This window comes from Harpia harpyja, chromosome 22, assembly GCF_026419915.1.
Source record: "Harpia harpyja isolate bHarHar1 chromosome 22, bHarHar1 primary haplotype, whole genome shotgun sequence".
In the NCBI taxonomy this organism is placed as follows: Eukaryota; Metazoa; Chordata; class Aves; order Accipitriformes; family Accipitridae; genus Harpia; species Harpia harpyja.
In genome coordinates this window covers 8,782,344-8,806,566 of record NC_068961.1, presented here as the reverse complement: position 1 = coordinate 8,806,566, position 24,223 = coordinate 8,782,344, and the positions used below count along the sequence as shown (strand labels likewise).

Here is a 24,223-nt window from a genome sequence, read left to right as displayed (position 1 = left end):
AGAACCACCTGACATTCATTATAAAATGTCTTAAAGATTAATGAAGGTTAAGGAAAAAAAAGCTGCAACTTTTAAAACTGATTAGAAAAGAGTAACTTATATGTACAAAGGTGGCTTAAGTTCAACATGCCACAGACACAACATGCTCACCGGGTAAAGTCTTTTTTTTTTTGTTGAACAAAAAATGAAAACTCAACTCTGCACAAGGTTAAAGATTGTATTTTAATCACAGACTGAAACATCATGATTTACAAAACTGATGGTTAGATTTAAAACCAACCACTACATCTTTCTGTGGGAATATTCCCCCCACACCCTAGCAGACTAGGGGTTCAAGTGAAGAACAGAGCTGTTCATGTTTGCCTTTAGGACTGAAGAGTGATTTCCAGGATGATGACTGATGCTGCAAGAATTCACCTAAGATGCTTGTCAATGCATTTCATTTACCCAGCTGGAATTGGCTTCTTCTAGAGAACTCTGCTGGATTCATCAGAAATTCCAACCATCTTGCAGCTTTCTGTCCAGAGCCTTCTCTGCAGCTCCTCATCATATGCTACGTCAGCTGATTTTGTCCTTTCCTCATTGTAAAGGTAGCAGCCGCCAGCTCCTTCCATCTCGGGCGATACTGCTGCATAGATGGTTGTAGAGGCTCCTTCCTCTGGAGTCTGCAGAAACAAAAAACCCCAAATTCAGGCAAGGCATGTACAATGGAAGAATTACATTACACCATAGGACCTTACCAGTGACAATCAGCCTCCTTAGTTTTGCACCACACTTGTGGTCCTTGTGCACACCTCAAGCTGTAATGATAAAAACGCCAGCTATTCAATCGGAAGAGTACAGTCCATTTCTACAACAGTGCTATTTTGAGATAGCTTAAAACCACAGAACAGGTATATGGAAAACCCTGGTCCATTTTTTCAAGAGCCAGTCAGATGGAGCATACAAAATAATTGATTTAGTTTTCACAGTTAGAGCTAATAAACCCCAAAGCAAACACAAATATTAAAATCCTAGCTTAATTATTCATTTTGCAAGGATGAAAGGGTCTGTACTCTGCCTTAAGAAGATGAAGGCTATGCTGCATGCACAATGTGTTCATTGTATGAACAATATGACACAAGCAAAGGATCATGGAAACCATGAGAGCAAATTAAGATTCTGCAGTCCAATCCAAGCAGGCAGGTAAACCAGGGAATTACATTTTACACAGAGCATAGTTATCAGGGTTCTGCAGTGTCATAAAGCAAAATGGTGAAAGATCTACAAGGTCTGATATACTATGAACATTAAACGAAAATTAATAAGTGAATAGCTTAGAGTGGTAACTCCTTTCATCCCAAAGATATGCAAAACATTTCCTTTTTGCATTCAGAAGGATCACGCAGCTATCACTGAAATTATTTCAATGGCATCTTTTTTCATTCATTGAAGGGCATATTTAAAACACAATATTTGATATGTTTTGTCTTTATCAGTGATATAATTATGATCAATGCCTGCTAGATAATAATGTATGATTTTACAATCCTTGCAGTCATTGTCTGAGTCATTAACAGTACCAATGCTGCTCATAGGTTTGTCTGCTGCACCTGACAGGATGTCTTTTCCTGAAGAACTCACTTGATGAATGAGACAGTATTGAATAGGTTAATCAGTGTGCTATTAAAAAAAATATAAACTAAGTAATTTGAAGCTTTTTGTGACAAAGTTCTGATATTTTAAAAAGAAACAACTCCTCTGTTTTCTCACTGTGCAATAAATATAACACAAGTTATTAGAAATAATTAATTTATTTGATGCATCTGGCATTTGGTCTCATTTACAAATAAGTTAGAGCCACGTCACACAATCACGCAATAAGACAAGGTTACCCAAACCGCGACCTCTCCAGCTACTGCCCATGCAGAGCACCCTCACTATCTGCCAGGGAAACACATTCCCTGCGTGACCACAGGCATGTTCCCCCAAAAGTGAACTGCTGAAGAAGAACATGCCCTACTGAGGTCCTTTCCTGCACAGAGCTCCACTGGTTCCAATATAAATGCTCCACTCCATGCCAAGCCCTTGATCAAAGGTGTTTAAGCTGAAGGAAAAACTACTGATGTCAACAGGCTGCAAAGAGTGGTAATACCACCACGCTTTCCTTCAGTGGCCACAAAATAGCCAGCTTTTACTGTCAGTTACCACACAAAGACAGCGTGTCCTGTTGCAAATACCACCAAATGAAATAAGAGGGTAACTCAGCCATCCAACGGGCTGTTCTCTCAGCTAAATATCAGTCAGTATGTTAAAAAAAGTCAGGTCCAGCTAACTTCTAGAATATTTTTTATTTTTTAAGAAGATGACTGTACTGTGAGATACTATCTAGAAACACTTACAAAGTGCTTATTTACCTTAGTTTAGTACTCTACTACTACTTATTCATTGTTTTTTATCTCATGGAAAAGAGTGCTGTTCACATCCAGTAGATTATGTAAACAACATAAAGCTATGTGCATGCATAACTCTCCTCAGGATCAGGATGACTCCAAAAAGTTGGAGTCCATGTGCTCACATAGTGGCTCCTATCATGATCAGCTATGATGCAATATAAAATATCTTAATACTGTAAAGTAGCAGAACAATGATGAGTACGAGCATTCATATTTTATACAACTTATTCTGGATGACAGAGAGAAACCAAAAGTTTTTTAATGTATTGCTGTGCTTTACTTAAAAATTTAGTGACACAGATAAACCATTACTTCATGCAATGGTTCACTGGATGTTATGTTCCTGAGTTCAACAGGTCTCCAGCACAAACAAGTATAAATGTCAATGTTGATGACTCCAAAATCTTAATGACAACAGCTCAAAACCAAAATGCTTCAAAAAAACTGTCTGTGGGCAGAATTTGTGTGGTTATGTTCTTATGAGCAGGGCTCTCTACAGCCTCAGAGACTGGTCTGTATGGATCTTCCTACAGCATCAGAAATACCATGTGCCTTAGCTGATTCAGTGGGAAGGGTCTCCCAGGATATGCAGGATTTATCAAGATTTTTATTTATTGATGATATGTCAGGTAAGTTCCCCACCAGAGGGGATCTATACCAAGAGGGTGGTCAAACACTGGAACAGGCTTCCTAGAGAGGTGGTCGATGCCCCAAGCCTGTCAGTGTCCAAGAGGTATTTGGAGAATGCCCTTAACAGCATGCTTTAACTTTTGGTCAGCCCTGAAGTGGTCAGGCAGTTGGACTAGATGACTGTTGTAGGTCCCTTCCAACTGACATAGCCTGTTCTATTCTAGTCAAAATAATATAAAATATTTTAAGTAAAGGCTATGTACGAGTTGAAAGTCAGTTGTTGGGTTTTATTCATGCAGCCCTAGTAGATCTTTACCAAACCATTTCATACAGCAAATTGTTTCTTATTCTTCAATACAAAGAAAATATTGAGCAGGCTCAGAAAATAAATGTGCTTACATGGCCACACTGTGGCCAATCTATAAGCACAGTGACATTGTCACCGTCCATTAAGGTCAGCTTGTGTAACTTTTCACAAGATTTAATTTGCTTTTCATCCTGTCCACCGTATCTAATAAGCTGAGTAGAAGGTTCTATGCAAAATTCCTATTTAGCTGTTGCTAAAAGCAATTATCTAAGCACATAAGAAAAAAAATACTATAATACATTAAGCAATTAGTGTATAATAATTTAAGTTAAAGGAAAACAATTTCTCCAGTGCAACAGGGAGCTGAGTTGCGTATGTATGATTAATTAATTGTCTTATCCCATCTTCTGAGTGCTTAATTAATGCTGAAAGCTTTAATGTTCCCTTACTTGAGGATCTCTTCATTGTTTTGGCATGTTTTCTGTTTTTATGAAAGCAAAAAGGAAATCCTACAGCAGGAGTGGCCTGGCCTTCCAGCTGGGTAGATGACCTACCTGTTTTGAAAGGCTGGAGGAAAAGCACTTGCTGTGATTCCACCTCTGGATCATGCCCATACCTACATGAAAGCACTGTACAGCCACCTGCCCACACACAGTCAAGACTCTTTCCCAAAGTGTTAGATCTACTACACACCCACGGATCAACTGCAACCCACGCCGACACATGCACACATGTCCTGCCTGTGTACCAGCACCTGAGGACCTCTTGGGAAGGAAGAAGCTGGCAGCAGGTTGCAACCCCTGGAGCAATTCATGAGTATCTGGACAGGGAGCAGGATGAATTGTTCCAGCAGTGGCAGCCTCACTCCTGGTTGCCAACTTTCCTGGGAGCCCCATAGCTCTTCTTTTACCTCATGATAGCCCATCAAAAGATGAGGAGGAACCATAAAGCCCGTGGAAAAGAACAACCACAAGCAGGAGACTACTGTCAAAGCAACGCATCTGAGCCATCCTTTGATGCCAATGGCCTTCTAGGAAGGAGAGAACCCGATAACAGGCCAGAGGAATCACTAGCCAGTGGCTGAATACCTTGATCTATAAATCCCAGGATGTTTGTCATGATGCTCTATACAAACAGGAACAAATTCCTGTCTTTGGGACTCTCAAGTATTATACCAAAAGTTGCAGGTAGACAGGCAGTGATAATAAGTATCATTCAAATCACAGGTGAGGATACTCTACACATTGCCAGAATTTAAAAAAAAAAACCAAACCTAACAGTGACAGAATAATATACATAAATATAGGATCAGTAACATCTTGTTCATGAACTGGCTGGACTTGTCCCAAGACAAGAGGGATTCCTATAAATAGCACAATGCTTCTTCACTCTTCAGTTACCAACTTAGTTGTGCTGAACTTTTTTTAAATTGGATTTTTGTTTAGAAATTATTATATTATTAGTATCCAAGCAACTGTAATTAATACCTTTGTCATATCTAAGTAAAACTGATTTCTGCTTGACTTTTTCCTAATGAAATTCTGCATCTGCAATTCCTTTTGCTCATCACGGTATTAATTACGTCTTTTACTTTTACTTTCTTTTGCAATTTCTTTTGCAGTATCCCTTCAACAGTAAATAAAGGTCTGATTGAAATTACGTATCTTTGTTTTGCTCATTACAGGGCTAGGCTATGGAAGAAGAAGAGAAAAGATAGCATGTGACCAGCTTATTTAGGAAAAATGCAGTCTATATACAGAAAATGACATTATTTTTGCACTATCTAGTCCCAAAGAAAAAGGTAGTTTTTTACAGAAGCTTTGCTATTTCTTTTTTTAAATATTCATCAATAGTAAGTAATCAACATAGAACAATATTCCCTCAGCATGAAATGGAATATTCTGTTCTATTAAAACTGGGACATATACTAAGAGGGTTTGTGGTTTAGTTTTGTTTTTTTAAGACTTGCCAGTTAATGCATTTTGATTAATGCATTTTTAAGTGCTATATAACCTTGTCAATACTAGGCACTAATGCTCGCAAAATGTGTTAGCTGACGACAGTCAGTCCCTACAGCCATGTTCCCATGAAATGTCACATCCTTTCCATTTGTCTACAACAGGCGCAACAGCTTAGCTCTTTGGAAATCATTCGTCTGCATCAGTTATACATGATGGCTTCGTGGTGCTTTCTTTGTTAATCCATGTATTCATCCAGTTCCACCTCCACCTGAATGCATAGCTCAGAGTCCTGGGCAGACAGTATGGTATGTCCATTGGAAACCACAGAAAATTGGACAGGAAACAAAACTAATAAGCTCCTATAATTCCTCTTCTGCAATCCATTCATTTTCCCAGTACCTTTTTCAGTATCTACCAGCAAACAGTGAGAACCTTGCTATGAGTCTTAAACACTATGACGAACAGTCTGAATGGATGACATGCATATATTTCAAATTATATTGGTTGACAGCGTTGACCATGTGATTGAAAAAGCAGTAGTGATACAACCCTTGGTATCAGAGGAGTACTTACTCTGGAACAGCTTCCCCTCACCCTAGACAGTCAGCTGATTGTACTTGGTTTGTGCTTTATGACTTCAGGATGCTGCCATCTTGAGAGATGGTAGGAGAGAAGGTTGGGCAAAGAGGATGGGAGAGTACGAAGCAGCTGGCAAACTCAATGACTGACATTGCAGTTGCGTTTTGAGGGACACGAATGAGGGGCCAAACAGGCAGATGTGCACACAGGATTGCCTGGTATGCTGGCAAATGGCTTAATGCTGAGGAAGAACATGTTAAAACACCTTTATCCACACAATTTGTGGTGCAGAATACATTAAATATTGGTGGAATGCCCCTCAGCAGCAATGTTAAGTAGACTGCTGTAGGAACACTCATCGACACTGGTTTTGTAATGGTGGTCCTACCTCATGTACTCACATCCATTATGTCATGCACTTTTCAGTTCATATGGGAAATCTACTCATGGGCTGATGAGTTAAAGAAGCTTTCAGGGTTTTTTTTTTGGCATGGGAGTTCATGGTGTTTGCTCTGTGGCCTTGCTTTTTTAAATGGGTGAGTTTCCATCAGGCCAGTCCAGGCTCAAGTAACAAGAAGAGATGTCTCTGGCTGGCAACACATTTCCCAGGTTCCAGCTAGGAAGACACAGCAAGCACTGAACAGGCCATCTTCTGGGCCTGGGTACTCAGGCACTTTTGCCAGCATCCCTTTACTTTTCTCTACATTCATTACTCTGGTAATGTTTTGCAAACATTACTGACTTGCCTTCTGGACTGAAAAACTCTGTATATACAGAGTTTTCTGCCTTTTCTGTCTTTCTTCAGGAAAGACAACAATCTTCTGGGATCCCTGAACAGTACTACGCATATGCACAGCAGGGCTTAGCAACAAGAATGAGAACATTAAATTACTGTTACTTGGTACAGCAAAGTCTTTCATCTACTTGCTGGCAGCTAATGGAGGGGTGACACCCAGTCACCCTTAACGCACTGCTTGACTCTCAAGAACAAAGACAAACACGAAGCCACCACAACACAGAATAGTTTGAAAACTGTCAGAAATAGAGTAGCTGGGATTGCATTCCCATGAATATTAAAGCAAACAAACTTGTGAGAGGCAAATTACCTGTGTTCCAGGGAGCACTGATTACTATGATCTGTGAACTACCAAATAATTTCAAAACCAGGTTACTTAAGGGTGCAAGACTCTGAGGTGAAGTAACAACAGCTGCTTTAGTGTCACAGCCTCCTGGTAAAGACATGGGCTACGTGCGCTCAATGCCTGTTGTGTAACTTCTGCAGTGTCTAGACCTCCTAATGTGGTCGTTGCTTTGAAAATTTCAGCCAAAAAGTAATCAGTTGAAACACTGAGTATGAAAACAAAGGCTAGAAAGGAAACCATGACGCAGGTGTAAGGACGTGTTCAGCAACCTTTGATCAATAAGGCTGTAACAGCTGACTGTAAGTCCTGGTGAGACTGGTGGCCAGGACCAACTGTCAGATCCCTAGGAAGCCAAAGCTGCCAGAGAGGTCTGGCAGCACAGCTTTTCACACATCTCTGCCTTCACTCAAAAGCCCTGGTTTCCATCTGCGTTCTCTCTCTCCTCCTATTCTTTCCTATGTAGCTCACTATTATTCTCTTTCTATCCAATTTCTGCCTTGATTATAGACCAGAAAGAGATAGAGATGTTTTATTGAATATACAGTTCCCCCTAGAGACCCAGTCAGCACCATCAAATTAATTTCTCTTCAATCCCCAACTCGCGGCAAAGAGAATTCTTTAATAAATTCACTCCATAATAAAATTCTTTAGATTTCATCTTTAAAAGAGACAGCAGCTACCAACAGAAATGGCTGAGTTAAAATGTGAAGCCTTTCTCCTGACAATGTTGTGGCTACAGAGAAATAATTTCTGAATCAAAGATGTGAATATATAATAAAAGACGAAACATTGATGAATTAAGAACACAAGGCAATTTTCAAACTAAAAAAAATAACAAAATGTTGAAGGAAAGGAGCTTTTACAATATGAATAATTCATGCCTATTCTGGGAAAAAGAAGCTTTTCCCTGAGCATGCTAGCACAAGACACTGTAAAGACAGAAGCAGAGATAGCTGGCAAACAGACACAGAGAGTATCAAATCCTAAATCTCTCCTTCCCTTTCTATTGAACCCAAATTTTCTGGAAAGATCTTTCCAAAAAATCCAGGTACACAGACAGCCTGGGAAGCCCTACCTCACCTTCACATCAGCCCCTGGTGGCTGGGAAGCCTATAGACAAACCAGTCCACGGAAGGAAGGAACTGTCCCCAAAAGACTGCCAGAGTCAGGCTGTTGCTCAGGGAGCCCAAGGAGCAGGCAGGAACGCAGCCTTGAATGTCTGATTTCCCCTGAAACTTTTGATGGAGTCAGCGATGGAAGGTTTCACTTTGCTTTGTGCCAGAGCAATGCCTTGTGAGAAATCTGTTTTGCTGGAAAATCGCCAAGCAGCTCTACTCTGAAGCCCTGGGATGGCTCTTCTGTCAGACTCAAAACATGAGCAAAGGTTTACTGAGGAAGACAGTGGCCATGGCTCTGAACCCTCCTCTTCCAAAGCAGCTGCTTCAGACTAAGCAGGACATCGTGAGTTATCTCAAACAGCATCAGATGCCTACATTATCAGGCAGCTGAATGAAGCCCCTGTTGGCTGGCCAGCTTTCTGGGCCACACTGAAGAGCTCTCCATTGACTTCAAATAGCAGCTTCAACAGGGAATGCACTGGCAGATACCACGAAAAATAAATGTACGTGTCTTAATTTCAATCTGAATCTCTCTCACTTAGAGGTGCAATATAACCTCAGTGATTTGAGCAGGAGTGTTTGTGGATCCCTGCTTTGCATTTTCTAAGCTGTTGAAATGGAGGACTAGAAGAACGAAGTTTAGTTTTAAGCAATTTTCATAATAGAAGTGAGAACCCAAATTTACATGACTGAATTTGAGCAGGGACTTGAAACTTTGGGTCAAAGTCATTAATCATAACCAAGTCCTTTGTTCATTTTGTCAAGTGCATTGAGGAAGATTACTTTGCCTGAAGGCTGATCCCTAAGCTTGCTTTGCAGCAGACAGCGATGTCTTCAAAGTCAGAACTGAGATATCGCTGCAGCCACTCAAATTACATTACACTTGTTACCTCACTCAGCTCAGTAACAGTATGCAAAATTTGACAGATAGGAGCCTGCTGCCCCAGACATTGCATAAACATCCAGCCAGAGACAGTCACTTGCTGGAAGAACATCCAGTCTCTAGGAAATAAGGCACGCAATAACAAAAGGAGAGAGCTGAGAGAGCACACGTACTTCACAAAACACTGGAGTCTCTTCTGAGAGCATGGCACTTTGGTTAACCAGCCCTCTGGAAACCAGGTGATGTCCCACAACTAGCTATTGCTGAGGATGCCTGACTTAAATCACTCAGAATTGTCCTGGGTATCTTCACGTAATGTGGGATTTTCTGTGACACCTCTATTCACAGACAGGCAAGTGAATTACTGAAGCAAATGCGCAAGGCAGAAGAGATGAGGAGAGAATGAGCCTCCTAAATCCTAATCTTGATGCCTTACACACTAGGCTGTTACTCCTTTTCTGTGTTTGTAAAGGAAAATACGCAATTTATTTGTTTACCACCAGCTCTATGGCCATAATTACAGTATCATGTGAGCAATTCAATATAATCTTCTTCATTCTGAAATGTAGACTGATCTATCATTAAGTAAGAATACTTAATTACAGCTTAGTATTCATGCTAGATATATGCTAAGGAATCATCCTGTTATTTTTAATAACTTTGCAAGGCTTTAATTCTACTAAGTTTTGAACTATTACTATCTGAGAAATATGAATAAGAGCATAAGACTACTCGTCCCTCCAAAAAAGCTCTTAGAGAAGCAACCTCTTTGATAGGTAGTGGCTGGAACATCTGCATCATTTAATAATATATGCCCAATTTTTTAGTTGAAAACAAAATTTAAATATGATTCAAAATGTGAATGGATCAAAATTAAAGAGGACTTAAAACAACAACCAACAATGAAAGCTTTAGAAGTTTCATTCTCTAATGCATTATCTTCTATCACTATGTGGGTCACCTTTAGTTTCCTGAATTCTTTCAAATGATGCCAGATTTTGGCAATCAAAATGAAACAACACAGAAAAGCACACAGAAGTGTTTACATTTGAAATGATAGCTGCATTTTTACCAGCCCCAGAGAGCAGGAGACACAGCAAGGCTCTAAGTGCTGAAGAGGATGCTCCTGAGTGCATATACCTCTGAACAATTTATTAACTGCCTGCTCACGCAAAGTAAAATGTCTTTGCCAGCTTTTGCTGAAAACACAAGACTTCAGGCATAAGATATATGGCCACTTCTGACTTGTAGCACCCTACCATCATCTCTACTCCTTTACTTACTCTTCAACACTTGACAAGTCACTTGCCTATATATCTTGTTTTCCCTTCTCAGAAAATGGAAACTGACACTTAATCTCCAACTTCACAACTTTCTTTTGAGGACTGTTAATTTTCTTAATGCTTATAACACTCAGGACAGGCATGGAACACCTAAATATTTAAAAGATAACCACAATATAGAAAACCTTTACGAACTACGATGAGATCAAAAAGCACAAAGGCTGTACAGAACATAGACAAAATGAAATAAACCAAAATTACATAGGCCAGCAGCTATTTCACAGCCTCTTCTGTTTTAAATTGCTACAACCCCCATGTTGCACCCCAAACAGCAGCAGGGCTATTTCCACCCGTGGGCTCAGTGGGGCGGTGGGGCTGGCAGAGGCTGGCTGCCAGCCCACGTTTCTCACCTGTCCGCTGGAGGCACTTGCTGAAACCAGGCGGCTCAGGTGAGAAGGTGCAAATCCCTTCCTGGATCACCAGGTAAGGTCAGCAGAGGACACTTCTCCTCCTGGACCAGTAATAGTAAAGTGCACAAACTAACCCAAAATGACTACAGGGTGCTACAGCTCTGCATTAATAGCACGCAAGATGAAAATACGCCTGGGAAGATGGGGGAGATGAAAGCAAAAATACACTTTCCCCAAAATTTCCCCTGTTTATGTTGCAGCAGCATGCTAGCTGGGCTGCAACATGTCCTGCTGATGGGTCTGCTCCACACAAAGCTCCTGCATGGAACGAGAGACATCACCTTGCAGCGCTTATCCTCACCCTGGGTCTCAGCCTTCATCTCCTTCTCCCTTTTGCCGACTCCAAGCCTCTCTGCAGGACTGAAACGTGGTAGTCCTGCAAAGGCTGCACTGGCTGGAAGGAAGAAGCTTCAAGCAGATCACCAAATACCATTTAGCACTCCCATGCCCCAACTGGTCTGGGTTTCTGTTTTCTATATAGTTACTGTGTTTAAATTATAGTTCTGCAGTATTCCCCAAGCTGAGAGGAAAATGCCCAAACTGGAAGACAAATAAAAGTGGTGGGGAGGGAAGGAATCTTATTCTGCAAATTTATGTTTCCTATAATTCCAGTTGCTGGCAATTTCAGCATTTAATCTTGAATGATAAACCAAAAAGATATAAACAAGGGGGTTAATTTAGGTCTGTCCCTACTGACATACTCCAAAGATGGAAAATAAGAAGAGTAGACTAATTTTCTATAGTTATTTTATTGAAAGAATAGAAATAGGTGAGAGTGGCTCAGATTTTCTAATTCTATCTTTCTGACAGATACAGTAAACAGAATTAGTTAGTTCAAATCAGTAATTACAGATTATATGTCCTCGGGTTTGATGAGAAAAATGTGCCCAATAAATTCAGGTATTTCTGTTTAAGTAATAAAACCCTTTAAAAATGACAGCTCTTCATTTTAATTAAACTCACATTTCATCTGGAAGCAGCTTGTAAAAAAAGTAAAGAAAAAAATTAGTCATGCTCTAAACAAAACTACCATTTCTCATTTTCTATCACAATAGAATGCTAAAGTCATGAAATCACAGATAGATTCTGAAACCATACAATTATGGAGCTGTCTACATAGCTTATCCTCTCAGTTACCCGACAGAAGTACTAAATTTAAAGGCAAAGGCTGTATTCAGTTGCAAATCGACATATCTGAATGCTTACTAACCCACCAGAATGAACCTGTTTTTAACAAAATAACTAAAAATGCAAATGCAAAGGAGGACAGAATCTGATTATTCAAATCAAGCTTTTTGTTTTGTAGACAGAAAGTGAGTTTAAGCTCTGTAACTTAAATCCCTTTTTTTAAATCAGTCAACCCTGGGGCTCTTTACTGCCCGCCAAGGAACCTATCGATGGCTTAAATTCAGAAGAGCCCCAAAGAACATGTACAACTTTAGACAGGCAAATAGTACCATTGATTTCAACGAGATTAGTCATGTTTCTAAAATTATGTCAGACAAGATCTGAGGCATCATATCTTTTACCGCAGAGCTCATTATAGACAGAGAAAACATGCAAACTCTCAGCCACACAAATGCTTCCCAATGTCTGAAACGGAAGCAAAAACCTTCCATCTTGAACACAATTACTCGTGAGTTTAAACCCATCACATTTAATCAGCTGAACAGCCTGAAAGAAGGGCAGGTTGGTACTCGTAGTGCAGAGGGGGATGTTAGCCTGGGGAGAGGTGATAAGGTTATTAATTTGCAAGGGGGCAGAGAGAGAAAAACAAAGATGGCAGTTCTTGCCAGTGGAACAGATGAAGGAAAGAAGGGAAGTGGGACATACTGAAGACTGTTAAGTACTAGTAAGTAGCAAGACCCAGATTTACTATCCACTGAAGCTGTTAATTTTAATATCCAGGCTTATTTCTAAGGTGTTTTGTAAACCTTCACTAAGGTAGCAGATGGAGCCATTAATTTGTGAAAATGATCGCCCCAGCAAAGGCCAGGACTGGATTTGGTGACAGATGTGGTCCTTCCCCTGCTCCTGATTCCTTTGCCGGATGACAGGAGTCACAGCAGAAGTGTCATGTTGCTGTACAGGTGACACGGTATGCCCCAGTCCTGTGTGAATGACTAAACCAACTGTCCTGGCTTGTGTCACAGGAAGAATTGCTTCAGGTTCCAAAAATGAGATCCATAGCGAATGGTCAAATCTTATTACCTGAAGGAGGACAATGAAAAACTGGAAAGGAGAAAAACATTCAATCCTTCCCACAACCGAAGTCTATCCTTAATCTGTTATTAAAAAAAAAAAAAAAAAAAAGTGCGGCAAGAATGTTAAAAATCCCAACAATCTTCCTGAAAATCTTCATATTCCTTTTATTTCATTCTCAGACAGCTCCTGTCTCTGCAGAGAGCGTCTGACTAGGGTTTTGATACTGGACTGATTAAGGGCATAGGTAGCTATGACCCAGAGACTTACACTTGCAGAACTATCAATAGCCAAAATAACACAGTGAGAATTAACCTTTTCTTTTTACTAAGTGCCCCAGGAGAGTTTCTGTTGCACTTGTATTCATAGGGCTTTTTGACTAAAAGGTTAGAGCAGTTGTTTAGAATGGGAAACAAATACTGTGAGGTTTTGTGGTTCAATAAATACATGTTACGGACTCATCTGGTGCTGAAATATTTCGCTTTGTTTAGGGAGCTCGTATTGAACTACATTCTTTGGTAATGCCATTTTGCTACACACGTCCATTTGCCTTGAGAGTCCAATCAATGAGCCCTCCCCACTCGCCTGCTTGCGATGATACACTGCAAACAGCGATGCTCCAGATGATTAAACTTCTGCTTCCTGGGAAAAATTCCAGTTGAATTAATGCAGACCTGTGCTGCGGTTTAGTAACTCCTTTTAACTCGTAAAAATACAGGCTGAGGTCTGAGCAGAGGCTTGAACGCCAGCACAGACCACCTGTCCCAGCCCTCCCCGCTGCCTCTCCCAGCCGCCCGGCAGCTTGCTTAAAATTCTACTCTTCACCTGCAAGTCTGCACAGCTCTGCAGCCGCCTATTGTTATTTAATATGTACTTCACAGCGGAATTGAATTGTTCCAATCAAGATTAGGACTCCGTTTCTCTAGGTGGTATGCAAAGCACGCCTGCAGTCTAAACTTTCACCCATTTCTCCGCCTGCCCTTTCATCATGCCCCACGACAATCTCGCAGATAGTCCCAGCTCTTCTTCATTCCCTTTTGCTCCTAAATTCCTAAATGTCTTTTGCCAGGCCCTCACTGCAACCTCACTGAATGTGGCTCCTACATCAGCGTGCCGGGCACTTGCCCCGTTGGGTCTGATCCCTTTTTGCAGCCCCCGCGCCATGCAGAGGAGGGTCTCCTCGGGGGCTCAGGGCAGGAGGGTTCCCAGCCCAGCACTGACGCTCGCCCTCCTCGGATCACCCATCCGTGTCACCGAGCCCCTTCAGAAACCAAAGAGGGGTAGAGAACAGCCTTCAAAGCATGAGCTCTTGGGGCAGATGGCTCTTAACCATGTCTGGAGCAAAGAAAGGAGCCAGCCCAAGCCTTTTGATAGTAGAGAAAGAAGAGGGAAATATTAGGTGAAACTTCGTCAGTACATTGACCCAGCCAAATCTGAGAAGACAGGAGAAATGGTGCATCCACAAGCAGTGCCAAGCCCTTAGAGCAGGGCAGAAAACAAGGCTACTCTCGCAGGAAAATCGCAAGGGGCATCAAAACAGTGGTGTGAGAGCATGTTGCAGGGCTGCAGGGAAGGAGTGCAAGCGGGGCCGCTCTCGGGGCACGGAGGCCAGCAGCATCAGCCACAATCCCTGCCGCTGCTCGGCCCTTCCCAGGACATGAGCCGCTCCTGCGGCTGGAGGGACGAGCTGCAAAGCCCCCTTCGCTCTGCAAATGTCTGCTGAGCTGATGGGGCTAGTTTTTAGTCCCTGAGCTCTGTAAGGGAGCAACAATTGAGAAGCAAGAGTTTCCCAAGCAGCACACTTTTAATATAAAAATAATCTAAATGTTTGGGTTTTATCAATTATATAAACTCCTTAGTGACCAAAACATAACTGATCTTTACTTTTAAATCTGTGTTCAATATAAGAGGATTACAATTGTGAACTTTGCAAACAATGGCTCGGGGAAAAAAACCCTTAATTTGTATTTGTCTAATCCCTAATAGCTGCTGACAGTCTGTGAAACAAATAGTTTTAATTATTTTCTCCTTGCTGAATCTCAGGTCTCATCATTTAATCAAAAAATAGCACATTACCCAAAACTGGGATTAAAAGGAGAGTCATACAGTAGGAAAAACAGGAAATTACATTAGCACCAAACAGAGACAAATATGTCCTTCTTATTGCAGCCCCGTCCTGAGACGGCAGAACATTTACAACTCCCCCATAAAAAAAAGAAAAAAGCCAGAAAAAAAAGCGCCGTTAAGACTTTTTCCATTTATCCTGAGACTTATGGCTTTTGAAAAATGTCAATGTGGTCTCTGCAATAAAAAAAATACTTTAAAAAGTCCTTTCGGTTATTAATGAACAATGTGCAGATCTTACACATTGGTGTAAAATAAGTGCTACTTATTTTTTTATCGAAACTACTGATGCATGAAAATGACTGTAGAGCTAATCAATAGGTAATGACTATATTTCAGGAGTAATGCTCTCTTCAGAGTAAAAAATGGCTGCAATTCACAAACAATTATTGACACCATGAAGTACATGAATCAATGCCTACAAGAGATCTGCACATTATTTAAAATTTCTTCAGCAACATTTGCCTTTGTTCCTTTGTCCCAGTGTAGTTTTTCCTGCCTGTAATACTTTTGAATACATTAAAGATTAGTGTGAATATATTAAAGACACTAGAATAAAATGCAAAAGGTAGACTTCTGATGGATAAGTCTAACAGCCAGCAGTGGCATGACTCTTACCAGAGCACTGTAGCCACAGGACTTTGTGCAAAGCTCGCTCTTGCATAAGACGTTGTCAGTCACAAAATGATCAAGACCTCGCCTCTCACGGGCCCAGTAAAACCCTGCAGGACTTCAAATTTTTAAAGTCTTCCCAGATTCTTTTTCAGCGTGCAATGGTTTACTGCTCAGAGTAACTGGAACTACGTGAGGTGGCCGGAGCTGGAGGTGGTGTGCCTCAATGCTCACTGAAGTCTCCCAGGGAGAAACATTTATCACTGGCTCCTAAAGTGAACTGATGAGTTCCCATTGGCCTAATTCTCTAAATATAGCTCTTTGCCTTGTTTTTATTGCCACCTCTGTGTAGAGCAAGGGAAAACATGAACTAGTCCAAGAGACAAATCTGAATTCTTCTCTGTTAACACAGGGGAGAGAATAACCCATCCATTCTTCACTTGCATCAACAAATACCCAAGATGTACAGGGCAGTGAAGAAGTCGATTACCTCTGGCTCTCACATTTTTCTTTTTGAGTCACATGCGGCTTGAGACGTGGCTGGTTTATAGCCTGAAATGATGTACCTTTACTTGAGGTTTTAACTGCAAATCAGTCTGCTTACCCTAGAACAAACATCTGGTCTTTGCTTAGAAAACGAAGAGGCAACTTCATGCCTGCCATCAGAGCACAGCTACTCAAACACCTGACAACAGTCACCAGCAGCATCTGATAGGAGGGAGAGATTTTCAACAGAATAAATACCCTGCTGCAACTAGAAATAACCAGATTTGGGTGTCTTACTACAGTTCTGCAAAAGAAAACAGCAGTATTTTTTAATCACTAATATAACAAAATGGAGAAAAGCGGTTTCATTCTTGAGAAATCAGGCAGATTCCTCTTCTAGTCTAAATTAATATTATGAAGAATTTACACATAGCTGTAAATGACCACACCAGAAAAAAAAACATAACCACAGAGAGAAATTTGACGAGAAAATAGCACTGAGGTACACGTTCTTACAGAAAATGTTTCCCTAAGCAGAAATAGATGCCCGAGCCAAGTATGCTCTTTAACTCCTTCTCTGAAAATATAAACTCATTTCAAAAAAGCTCACTCAGGGTTTTTTTCCCTTTTATTGAGGCGAGTATGAGAAATTACAAAACGAGACTGAAGATTTTCTCAGCATACACCTCATTTGCAAGTAATAGAGAGTTGCTCACACTCGTAGAGTTTGCTTTTGTAAAAATAATATCTAGACAGTCCTCTGGCCTGCACTAACTGCTGCTACATTAAGTAAGTAGAAATATAACTATTTCAAAACTATAAAGTGTGAAGGAGGCTCAACGAAATGGACGTGAGAATATAGCCCAGAATATATTGACATAATTCCAAAATAAACAGAAAAACAGGTATTTATGGGGTGAGGAGCAAGAAAGGAAGCTGCTATCCCAAAGCTTGTGCGCCTGAGCACACTGCCCTGCTGGCTCTTGGCTTTCCCATTTAATTTAGAGAAAAGGTTACTATCATCTATCATGTTCCATGGGTTGTCAGAAAAGCCAGCCCTACGTATTTTATCATTAAGAAGCCCCACTGAAGAGGTGTTTTAAATGCCTGTAATGGAGCTTAGCTGACTGCTTGCCAGCTGCACTGTAGCTCTGCCCTTTCTTCCAATTCAAAAGTATATTAACCAGAGGATAATTGCAGATGTTCTCATCTATAATCTACAGTGACAATAACAAACAGCAGATCAAATGAAAAGGACCTTGCAGGTTCCAAAATATCCAGTGTCTTTTGTTAGAGCTATTTATCTATCTTTCCTAAAAATTCTTAGGTATTGCAGGTGACTGAAATTAGGAGTGAAAGAATATTATTGAAAACTGCTTAATAATATACGTTTCACTCGCAAAGCTAGAGTAGGCTACATTTTTGTTTAGTATACAATTAAAAAGGAAATTATATTTTTATTAATATAATTTTGTACATGAAAATATTCTATACTTGAAGGTAAGTGATATTTTAACATTAAAATTATCTAGTCTCCACACATTTTAGCAAAGGGACTCCAAAACATGAAAGGTACACCAGGCTCCTGCATTTTAGATACATCTATTTTTCTATGATAAAGGCACTTTGTAACTATAGTAAGAAAATTCTTGTAAAAGCCTGTTAATAAATACCTACTGTCAACAAAAATTTTACAGAAATATATGTTGACAGTGAAAATATGGAAAAACAAGAAATTAAGTTATATGCACTTACTTAACAAAAATACCTTCCACTTACAACACATGAAAATAAGGAATTTTTTATGCAATAAAGCTCTTTACATGAGGAAGTACCTATTGGTACAAATGATCCACCAATGCAGTGTTTGTCACCAGAGAAATTATGCACTGTTTACTAATTCCTTGAAGTGGCAAAAACACATGCATCTCAGTGACATGATTCATAGACAGGTATTTCCATCATAAATATAAAAGAAACCCTACAGGCTGCTGACAGCAATGGAAGGTGAATGAGAGATTACTGAAATATAGCTAAATTGAGGGCAGCTTAAGAGACCTATGTTTCAGTTCACCACACCATTTATTTCTTGACAGTTCAAATTTTCGGTATAATCCAAAGGATTTATTTTTAAATCTAGGCACCCATTCATATCAGAGGGCAAAGCTTTAACTCAGTAATTTGGAGCACTGACACATCTTAGCTATCATAATGGATCCATGATCAGTAGTTTGCAGCAGGTCTATTGCTCTGATTTGAAAGACCCACCCAAGAAAGACAGAGAACCCAGCTTTGCCCCTTCTAAAATACCACATCATGGTTCAAATAAAAAAGTCCACAAAAACTGAAAATAAAAAAAAATAAAGAAGGAAAATGCATGTTTTTCAAATTTTAAAATGTGCAGTATAATTTCTCCATAAGAAAAATATGGCAAGTAGCAGTGAAAACAGCAATCCAGGTGAGGCAGACCTGCCATCACAAAACAGGAACATAAAAATACCTTTCTTCCCCTCAGGCAAAATCCTGAACTAAACTCTCTGTTCTGGACATTTTAGGAATGGAAATCCTCATTGTGCAAAGCCCCGCTAGTCTACTCTGGACACTGTCAGTTGGAGCTCCTCAGCTGACTTCTAGCAGGGCTACAAGCCTCTCCAAAGTTAGTCATCTTGAAGGTACTTCAGATGCAAACCAGACAGTCAGGAAGGCCCAAGACGATGGCCTTGAGCCGCTCGTGGAAACTCAGGGGAAGCCACGGTCTCTCGTACAAGTGTCACGCGCTACCTGCTGCTGCCGCCAGCTGCCTGGCCTCTCTACTGGAAGAGGTCTCTTGAGCACGGACCAACTTCTGGAAGAATGCTGTGGTAACCCAGATTAGAGAGTAACGGGGTAGCTATGCCAACTATCTCTATAGCTCCATTTTCAGTTTACCTTGGCCAATTTATTTTTTAATAGCATACACAGATTTCTTAACCAGGACAATAGAAGATCCGATTCCCATTGAGGGCTCTTCAGTCTGACCCATAGCCCCATCTTCACTTTTCTCCTGTAAACAAGAGCCAGCACTGTTGGGAGCACAGCTCAACGCAGCTCATCAGCAAACTGGAAGAACTATTGTCTAGAAAGGCAAGGATGGAAACGAGTCCAAGAAGCGACACATCTTCACCAAAGGTTTTCCTAAAGAAGGATTTGTTGGTACTCAACACGTTAAAAATCAAAAGGAATGGGTTTTGGGAAATCTTCGCTTTTGGACCCTTATACTGGACTCCTTTTTTTCTTTTCAGCATGGGTGCAAAACAGATAAACCCGAGGAAAAAAAATTTATTCTAAATACAAAAGGATTTCAGAAGGAACAGGGGACTGCAGGGACCTCTTGGGACACCTCTGATGGCCTCATATTGCAGATATCCTATCAGCTGATCTTCTCAATAAACCTATTTAAACTCCATCTTAAAAACAACAGTTTTCTTATAGCTACCACTCTGCGGAAGCCTTTTCCAGAGTCTGATTCCAATGATCAGAAACAAGTTTCTTACTTCTTTCTTCTTATTTCTTTTTCATTTCTCAAAGTAAATACATTTCCAGTCAGCTTGCTTCAATTCATTCTTGTCTTGACAAAATTGTTTCCTTAAAAGCAACCTCACTCCTGTTTATTTTGATTAAAGGCTATTGCTAGATATCATGATATACCTTGACAATAAAGAGAAAAAAAAAAGAAGTTGTTGTCTAGAGCTTCTACAGAGTCAAACTGAAATCAACACACAAAAGATGTGTTGTCTTTATGGTAACAGTGACAGCACTGGTACCATCCTTGAGCGGGATGGTAGCACTGGTACCATCTTTGAGCGGGATGGTACCTACTCCTATCTATAAAGCCTAATGATGCTAATGATGCCAATGCTTTCTTTCCAACCAGGAGAGAATGGGACAGATTCTGCATCACATGTATGAGTGCTGCTTCTGAGCACTGGAGGTGCTTTATAATCCCCTTGGCTCCTCTGAGTAAACTGTTGTGTAGTGACCTGGAGATGACAAAGCCAGGTACCTTAGCACAAACACATTTTATATTTTATCACTTTTTCAAAAGGCTGGAAATAGATGACTCATCTGCCTTTGACCCAGTGCTGTGCAGAGTGGGTTGAAACTCTCACAGGAGAAGCTATACAGCCAAGGTACTGGGTGATGGATATATTTTGTAGCGAAAACAGTGTTTCATATGAAATAGGCTTGCCCCAATACAAGGGGAAAAAACCCACCACACCACCAAAACCAAAACTGAGCACTAAGTGTATATAAAATAGTATTAACAGGGCAATTATATTTAGAAAAAAAGACTATGTAAAACTCAGCTTCCTGCCTTCCAGATCTGCTTGTTGAATGGATTTCAAGCAACATCAGCTGAATCTAGTATTATAAACATTTGAAGTACTTACTACCTCTGGAGACCTGCCGGCCCTCTAAAGCGATTAGGGTTCGGTGTATCTGTGCCAGCCTTAATCCACTTCCCCAGATAATAGGCATATAAAATAGGACACATGTGCCACAAACCTAAACCAGGCAAGAAATATAAAGGGCCAGCCCCAGATCAAGGAGAACCTCTAAGGAGCAGGATCAGACATGTAAAATGCTTTACATAAGGACAGTACTTCCACGTAGAGGATGCGAAGTCAGACCAGATAATCCTTGCTACAAGCATACACAATAAGATTGGGACCCGGATGATTTTAGGTTTGGGTGTCATTTAGTTGTTTAGCAGGTTCCGATCAGCTACACTTGTGCAAAGCCACTGACGAAGTACCAAAACTTCATGATGATGGAAGTCATCATTTTATATGTAAAGGAAAATGGGGACCTAAGTTGTCATTACCAGTCATGATGTATGAGAGTGTAGATAACTGAACTCCTCTCTGAGAAATGACCAAGCTGCATGCACAGCTGGAGCAGTCATAAAAATAACCTTTGTACCTGGACAATGCACAACCCTGACAGAAAAAACAATCATGCTGCGCCATAGTGCCTTTTCTACATTCATTTTTAGAACGGAGCCACCTGTCAAAATATACTCATAGCGTGTAATTTTATTTTCAACACTCTGAGCTCCAAAAACAATGGGACAGCTTTTCTCTCTCTCCATTTTTAATCACCTTAGGATAGTATGCGACAAGTGGCAGACGCTGTGGAAGACTGCATTTTGCATCTCAAGAGCTTGGCAGGAAAAAATATTGAATAAGTCAATCAATACTGCTCTTCCTGAGACACATTCAGCCTCAGCACACAGCTGCCTGCTGCAGGGATGCAAGGCAGCTGGAGAGGCATTGCACAACGCCGCTCACGGCAAAGCTGTGGGAACACAGGGCGGCCAGGCACAGGGCACCAACTGGCCCCTGCTATTTATTTAAAAAGTGACATTTATACTAAATTGGATAAACTAGGAATAAGACAGTAAGTTAAGCTTGTAAGTTGGTGGTGGCTAGCTCCAAGACTTTGGTGAGCAATTAAGAGACATTGGGAGCAACTCATTTTTTCAGACTGCCTGACCCTAGGACCAGCAGCAGCACCTCCTTCCTATTCCAGTGACTGAAAAGTAGGTCAGCGTGGTGGGGCCAAACAAATACCACTACAAATCCCATCCCTGATAAGCTGTCCAAGTTCATTCTTGTTTTATTGCACATTGCTCAGGTTTCATCCAAATCCTCTTCTGCATATGTTCTGTATTCCCCGCAGAGCGCCTGGTCTGTGGTGATGTAACTCCTGTGGTTACTTCCCCTTCCAGCACTGAGATGGCAACAACCGAATGTAGTCATTTGCCCTGAAGAGACTCACAGAACCAATTTAAAGAGAATGTTTAAATATGTAATATCGTATAGAAACCACTAACTCTGGACAGATTGTATTAATGACTTGTGTTTGTGCCAGATCTACGATCAAGTTCCTTCTAGAAAAATGGGGGCTAGAGCCACTGCACCAAATTCCCTTCTCATGTTTACCTACTATAATCCACCAAATCCCATATATTTAGCTGAGAACAAAATGAGAACAAAATCAACTATGTGAACTACATCTTGCAGTATCTCAGTACCCTTTCTAAAATGCAAACATGAATGTCTGAGGCTGGCAATCATAACTGTTATAGTCATTACTAAAGCCAGAGTTATTCAACTGACTTGTGAATTGAAACTTTTCAAAACTCACAAATTGGGTGTTGGATGATACTGGTATTTTAAAAAATGTATTTGCTGTTTCCAGTTCTTCCTCAAACAGTGGGTGGTGCTTGCTTTCCATGGTTCTCTCTTGTTACATACATTACACTATTACAAATATGTACAGGGAGTACACATAACTACCCATGTAAATGCACGGCAATATCTATGTGATAAACAGTGGAGGCACACGATGGATTGTAAACATATATGAGAAATACATTTCAGAAGTAACTGGGATTTCCTCACCTGTGGCTGCCCACAAACACATTTCCCACTTATAGAGGAAATGGTCTGATACTCCAAATACCTTAGAGCTGCCATTTGAAAAACCAGCTTGATCTTGATTACAGATTACTTATGCCCCAGCTATGTCTACACACCTTTCCCGTTCCTACTCTCTCCTGTGCACATCCAAAACCATATTATCTTCAGTTCTTTACTAGCATTGCTGGTTTTTAAAATAACACAGATTTAATGTCCTCTGCCTTGGGATGGGATTCATCCTTTATACCTAACTTTATACCCTTATACAGGACAGATATCTACAGCTGAGCTAGTCACCAGAGGATCCCTTCACTGTTCACAAAGATAAACTGGCCCTAGAAGGACTTGACTCATCTGGCCAACTGTAGATATTTATCTTAGGATACGACAGATCCAGTACTAGCAGTGACCATGAGAAGATCACTGGATGAACAGCTCTGATGCAGGCATTCATATTGCAGACATTTATGAACTAGAAGACCTGTCACTGGTAGCTTCCAGGCATAGATGCCTTAGACCACTGGAAAAGGGAATGTTTTCACCTTCTTGGCAGAACTTGGCATTTTCTCTCAACCTTTGAAAGCTCAGGATAACCATTAAAAATTGTGTCTATGTTGTTTATGGAAAAGTTTCCTTCCTCATTGAAAAGTTTTTCAGTCTTCTTGGATTACTGGTAGATTAAGGACTGTCACATTCAGAGAGGGGAGGAAAGCAGTGGCCGTAAATCTCCAAAACCTCCTAAAATTAATTTTTCTGTAGTGAGTAGGGGCTTTAGGTGGTGGGGCTCTGCAATATAAATTTCATCAGCATTGTTTTGTTATGGATCCATTACTCACAAGTAGCAAAACAATAAGGAATTTAGGTCGGTCATCCCCAGAGAAATATTAATTGATCTATAATGCCACCACACCTGGTGGCAAACTCTCTATGTATGTGTGTATAAATGTGTATATATATATATGAATATGCACTCCCACAATCTCTTCCTCCTCATCTCCTTATTTTAGTGATCTGATTCCAACCTGCTGCTTGCCTGTAAGCTCAATAGCAGGATTTTCCAAGGGAAGCTGGTGGTCTTTCTCCTTAACTCAGTGTTATGGCTCTTTCACATGCAAGAGAGAAACTGCCTGTAACCCCTGTTCCTAGCCTTGCTGAATGGGTCGTTTCAGTGGGGCTGTGGTGGTCTCCTGTCTCCCTTGCTCTTTCCCTCTCTCAAAGTGGTATCTGAAAGATATGCTGATGACAAAGATTAGTGGCTGCCCTGTATTCTGCTGCCACTGGGTTCAAGTTTCCAACAGCGTTGTATTACCTGACTGAAAATGGAATTTTAACTATGTGGTGATGGAGGTAGAACTGCCCAGGTGCATGAGGGAGAATTACAGTAGTGTGCTGCTATAACCCTTAACTATAAAGATTACGGATTGAAGGTGAAAGGCTAATGGTCTAGTTGAAATTTCAAGATTTTCTCTAGTTGCCCAACCTTTCAACCTCTTTTTTGAGACCTTTACATTAGAGGCTTTGGGGTTA

General features: G+C 40.6%; 1 protein-coding gene across 3 annotated transcripts in view; it reads right to left on the bottom strand.

Annotated features, from left to right (window-relative positions):
* Positions 1-203: 203 nt before the first annotated feature.
* The window catches only part of DHRSX (dehydrogenase/reductase X-linked), a 169,943-nt gene continuing 145,923 nt past the window's right edge, over positions 204-24,223 (bottom strand). For all 3 annotated transcript variants that reach the window (XM_052773610.1, XM_052773611.1, XM_052773612.1), the window contains one exon: positions 204-665. In XM_052773610.1, the coding sequence (XP_052629570.1) occupies positions 468-665 (198 nt within the window). In that variant the 3' untranslated portion in view covers positions 204-467. The remainder of the gene's footprint in view (positions 666-24,223) is intronic.